Raw genomic sequence first — 5,825 nt, 5'->3', positions numbered from 1 at the left:
GTGTACCCTAGACATGGTAGAGTCTCGTTTTGTGTCAATCAAAGTAAACACGTAAAGAAAAAGTTAACTCTTCCCACCCCACCCCCAGGAAAACAATACTAATGAGAATGAATACATATGGAAGGAAGGAAGGCTGGAGAAACCAAAAGGGAAGGACTCCTGCTCTCCCTGTCAGGAGAGTTCTCAGTTTGAAGTCTTGTAGTGGCTGTCACGCGGGGCCCGTCGCCACGTTAGGTGCATCTCTCTGAAGGGCTGGGCTTGCCTCCCTGTCTGACCACAGGCCTGGAAGAGAGGCAGGTGACCGTCACTGCAACAAGAGCCCCTGCAATGCGATGCAGCATCCACCCGTGTCTACCCACCCCTCACCAACGTCCCAGCCTCCATGGGGGTCTGAGGACCTGTCCCTGCGGCACCAGCATGGCACTGGGTGAATGACCTCAGCAGCCTGCCAAGAGCTTTCCTTGTGCCACCTTGTTTCATCCTCATGGCAACCTGAGGGGTAGCCACCGGGGATGAGAAGTTAGAGAACGCGCCCAAGGTCACATAACTAGGAGGCGGTGGAGCCAGGATCTGAAGCCAGTTAGCCCAGCTTCTTAGAGACTTTGTCAGGGTCCCCATGGAGGTGAGAGAAGCAGGCTGGTAACCAAGCCATCATCTGACTTGATTCTCAGCCCTCAGGAGGATCACAGTGTTAGGGGAGGATGTGAAAGAACCACTGTCGTCAACCAAGCAGAGCTGCTTTACCTGAAAGTCCCTTTGACAACCCAAATTTGATGCTGCACTAAAAATGTGTTAATTCAGTACTGGGCTGGCACCTTCTAAACGGGCTGATTCATCGTGAGTGTCATGTCTACACACACCATCCTCCGAAACCTCTGTGTTGAAGCTGAGCTGCCCTTGGTCATCACTGAGTTTATTAACTCGTGTGTGAGTTCCTCATATTTTTATGCAGATTTTTAACCTGCGTAGCTTTGTATTTCAGGGCAGAGTTTTATTCTCAGTGGCTCATTTCAAAATGAGAATTTTCAGAAAAGAGAGAGATAAGGGACGATTCTCCTCCAAAAGCTCCCAACTGTACCCCGAATATTGAAATTGCTAAAAATCCTTCTCTGCTTTTAAAGAGTCTTCATCCCCTTGGTATATCACCTCTAGTATATGCATTGGAAATTCATTCCATTTCCACTGTTAAAAATAATGATGTATAAGACAGTGAACTTGGGTTCCTGCAGAGAAATATCAAGGAGTGTGAAATGCGAAGCCCAGGTATAAAACTTGAAACATTTTCACCTACCGAAAGGAACTGGTGAATATAGTTGGTTATCGTTAACGCCCTCCGCCTCGGCCCCCAGCCACAGAGAGGAGCCTGGGCTTTGAATAGCAGTTGCAGCTCTGCTACTTGCTAGCAGTATGGCCTTGGACAAGTCACTAAATGTGCTAAGCCTCAGTCTCCTCGTCTGTGAAATGCTGGTCACAGTAACTATTTTAAAGGTTGTTATGAAACTTGAAACTTTATATATATATATATATATAAAGTGTACCAGTGATATATGGCACTGGTACACTTTAGGCTTTCATCGAATGGTTGTTATTATTCAATATTATTGATAATTGGAGTGTAAGCATAACTCTGCCACCTTGGGTAGGTTTCCTGATCTCTGAGCCAGTGATCTGTGAGATGGCACTGCGGTGTTTCCCCCGTGGGGTTGCTGTGAGCATGAGGAAGACCCTGGGTGTAAGTCCCGCCACAGAGCTGGGCTAGAGTGGGCGCTTGCTAGATGTTAGCACAGCGCTGCGTGGCCGAAGCTCGAAGGAGGGAGGAGACTGAGGCCTCTCTTCCAGACACTGTTTTTCGTTTTTGTTTTTTCCTAATCACTTCAGAACGATCATGGGCTGGAACTGGATGAGGGAGTCGGACCGCCAGATAGCTAATTGCCCCTAACCCCTGGTCCTCCTTTCTTCCCACTGCAGTCCTTGGCAGCAAATCGAGGCCCCGAATTGCCACAGGGAAATTAGGAACTGAGGCCGTTCTTTATTTGGTTCAGGTGATATAATTGGCTGTCTCTCAAAAAAGGCTAGGCCAAGCCAATAGGAAAACGTAAGTTTTCTTAAGAAAAATACAAGACCCAGCTGGAATCATCCAGATAAATTGACCTCAGGTCTTTGGAGGAGCTAGGATTAATTGGGGGAATCCTTCAGATGGGCGTTTTGATACTAGGCCAAATAAGACAGACATTTCCTGAAGTCATACTTCTCTCCCGCTAAGCCCGACCTGGGCCTCCATTTTCTCCCCAGTGTCAGGCTTCTGCCGCTCTTTGTTCAGGCTCTATGCTGACTCCCTGGCCCCCAGGACTCCACTGCCATGGCCTCTCTCTGGGAAAGATTCCCACCATCTGCTGCTTGGGAAGCCAGGACCTGTGTCCAGGGCTGCCTGGGGTTAGCAGGCCCAGAGGTTATAAGAGACTCACCTGGGACATTTGCAGACGCGTCTTCGGTTCCCTGGATAAGGAAAAAGAAGGGATAAAGCGTCTGCCCCATCACGACGAATAGTCCCCAAATATGGTTTCTCCTTCACTTTTCCTATTTATTTAGGATTATAACTTTTTTTTTCTAGTGTGGCTATGACTATTTTATGTAAAGCAAACAATAACTACATCGACATTATAAAAAAAGACATAAACTTGTAAAATGACATTAGTGCATAATGATGATTGACACTGTGAAGATTAAGTTATACTATAAAGAAATAAGCTGTAAAGCAAGCATGATATAATATTTATATTTTATGGTTTTAATAGTTATTATTAAAATTTTTAAAAATTGTAGTCGGTTTACAATATTGTGTTAGTTTCAGCTGTACGGCAAAGTGATTCAGTTATACAAATAATACGTATATATTTTTTCAGATTCTTTTCCATTATAGGTTATTACAAAATGTTGAACATAGTTCCCTGTGCTATACAGTAAGTAAGATTATAACTCTTGAGAGTCCAGGTGAGGGCTTCTTTCCTATCCCTCTTTGTATCAATTTAAAAAACATTACATATATACACTACTAAATGTAAGATAGATAGCTAGTGGGAAGCAGCTGCATAGCTCAGGGAGCTCAGCTCGGTGCTTTGTGACCACCTAGAGGGGTGAGATAGGGAGGGTGGGAGGGAGACGCAAGAGGGAGGAGATATGGGGATATATATCTGATGTATAGCTGATTCACTTTGTTATACAGCAGAAACTAACACACCATTGTAAAGCAATTATACTCCGATAAAGATGTTAAATAAAAAACATTGCAAATACAGATGTGGGTGAACGTGGGTTAGTACAATCACCTGCGTGGGATCCAAGACGGGGTGGGGGGCTCGCAAGCAGGGGGACCAAGGATAAACCACTGCCTGTCGTGGTTCTGACCCAGCCCTCCCGGGCACAAGTCCCAGGGCCACAGAGCCCCCCCCCCCCCCCACCGCGCCTCCCCCGCCACTGCCCCCTGTCCCAGGCGTTTGTAATAAGCCCAGACCTGTGCGCTTGCTACAGGCTTTGCCCATGGAACATCCCACCCCTGCTACTGCCGCTCCGGGGCACTGTCTTCCGAAAAACCTCCCGGAGAGTGGAAAGAGCAGCGCGAAGGGGTCTTCCCGCGTTCTCTCTCCAGGAAAGACAAAGGCTGCGCCTGGCCCTGCGGAGCAGCTCGGAGTCCCAGGAATTGCAACCCCGACTCCCGGCAAGGGCTGCCTAGAGCGAAGCCGCGCAAAGGGCGGGAGTCGGGCTGACTCTCCCCGCCGCGATTCCCTAGGACTTACGACGGTGGCAGATGACCGTGATGACCAATAACAGGAAAAGGATGGCGCAGGTCCCGGCCAGGGGCGCCCAGATGTAGATATCGCAGGAGAAATCCAGCCGCCTTGTGTCTACTGACGACACAGAAGACGCCGACATTTAGGAGCGGGCCCGGGATCCCTCACCCCACCCAGCCAGCCGGGGCACTTCCTTCTCCCGGCTCCGTCTCTCGGTTTCCCCACCACTCGGGCTGCCCTCGGCTCCACCTTCAGGATCAGGGCTGCCCCTGGCGAGGGCTCTCCCCGCGGCCGCCTCACCTGCGCTGCCCGCCGAGGGCCGGCACACCTCTGGGCGCGGAGACACAGTCTGCAACGCTTTGGTGGGCGCCCGCGTGGCTGGTGGCGTCGCCGGCGTCGTGGTGGGCTTCGCTGCGAGAGCAACAGAGAGTGGTTAGGGGCCGGGCTGGAGCTGTGCACGCGAACCCTCCCCACCGCTCCGCGCGCCTTGGCCAAGTGGGCGCCTCCTCCCGATTTTCCGCTGGAGGAGCCGTAGACCACCGCTCTCGCGGAGCTCTGCGCTCAGGGCAGGGGAGATGGGGTGGGACCTCCTGGTCCGCGAACCGTACCCGGCGCCTCGGACGTGAAGGCAGGGCCCGTTCCCCTCCGCCCGGCCTCTCTCCAGGGCCCCACCGGAAACCTCGTGGGCTTGGAGGTGATACCCGCATTTTAATGACCAGCAAAGGGAGGCTCAGAGAATTTAAGTACAACTTGCCCAGGATCACACAAGCCCGGAACTCGAGCCCAGATCAACCGGACCTAAAATGCCATCTTCAGTTCCTATCCAGTCGCACTCTAGCCCTAGCCTCAGTTTCCTCATCTGTGAAATGGGAACAGTATCTAAGTAGCCCCGAGGGGCGCTAAGAGGCTCGAAGCGTGTGAAAAATGGACTCAGACTGAGCCCCAAACCCCACACCGAGGGGTGCCACGCCCCTGGCGCCCGGACCTGGCAAGAAGACAGGCACGAAATTGCTGAAGTACATAACCGAGTTGCTCATGAACGAGCAAAAATAGTAGCCTTGGTCTTCCTCGTGGAAGCGGTGCAGAGTGAGGTGGAAGTTGGCGCCCTCGGCCTTGGTGCCGGAGATGTAACTGGTGTCCAGCCCCTCGGCCGGCTTGGACCGCGTGCTGGAGAGGTACATTAGGAAGATGGGTCTGGAGGCGTCCCCGGGCTTCTGGTAGAGCCAGGAGCAGCTCGACGTCATGCTGGACTGCAGCACCTCGCAGTGCAGCTTCACCTTCTCGCCCAGGCGAGCCTGCACCTGCACCGGCGACATCCGGAACGAGAATGACTCGAGGACCGTGGCGGCATCTGCGGGGCACACGTAGTGAGGCTGAGCCGGGAGCCCCGCGCCCCCCGCCAGCCCCGGCCCCGTCTTCCCCAGGGGTCGCCAACTCACGGAGCAGCAGGCCCAGCGGCAGGAGCAGGGCGGTCACCGGCGAGGCCATGGCGCGCTCCCCGCGGCGCCGCTCCGCTAGCGGCTCGAAGCTGCGGAGGAGCGCAGGAGCCAGTGGGACGCCGACCGGGGAAGTTGCGCCCTTCGGCCGGCCGCGGAGCCGATTTCGCGTTCGGAGGATGTGATGTCACGTGAAGCCCTGCGGAGGAGAGAGTCGCCCTCCTTTTCGCGGTTGTCACCTTCCAGCCCAGAGAGGGGGCTGGGGGCCGTGAATGGGGGCCGTCGAGGCAGCCTTGACAGGAAGCTGGGAATGGTTGAGAACCACGGGTTTGAGGACAAGGAAAGGGGCTTGGAAGTGGCCCTTGGAATGGCTCTCCTGTGGGTGTGACAGCGGCGGAGGATAGAGATGAGAGATTTCAAGAAGGGAGGGTGAGTGAGCAGGAAGGAGAGAGAAGTGTCCACTTCCTTTGCCCTCACTTAAAGTGGCCTTAGCACCGGCATCTTGGGGCTTTGAGGCCGTAAAATGGGCCCTGAGGGCTGAAGAGGAGTTCGTGACTGGCCCACTCCTCCGGAACTCCAAGGGGCAGCAGCCACTCAAGCC

The 5,825-nt window shown here is 53.4% G+C and overlaps 1 protein-coding gene across 1 annotated transcript; it reads right to left on the bottom strand.

The window, feature by feature from the left end:
* Window positions 1-90: 90 nt before the first annotated feature.
* Window positions 91-5,276, bottom strand: CD8A (CD8 subunit alpha). The gene is made up of 6 exons (XM_030837427.3): window positions 5,228-5,276; window positions 4,774-5,139; window positions 4,089-4,199; window positions 3,795-3,905; window positions 2,466-2,496; window positions 91-282 (listed from the first exon to the last, which is right to left on the bottom strand). Exons 1-6 carry the CDS (start codon window positions 5,274-5,276, stop codon window positions 231-233), a joined length of 720 nt encoding a protein of 239 aa, XP_030693287.1. The 3' UTR covers window positions 91-230.
* Between the last annotated feature and the right edge of the window lie 549 nt (window positions 5,277-5,825).

Source organism: Globicephala melas, chromosome 12 (assembly GCF_963455315.2).
Source record: "Globicephala melas chromosome 12, mGloMel1.2, whole genome shotgun sequence".
NCBI classification, from domain to species: domain Eukaryota; kingdom Metazoa; phylum Chordata; class Mammalia; order Artiodactyla; family Delphinidae; genus Globicephala; species Globicephala melas.
The sequence above is the reverse complement of the archived record's forward strand: the minus strand, read 5'-3'. Positions and strand labels throughout refer to the sequence as shown.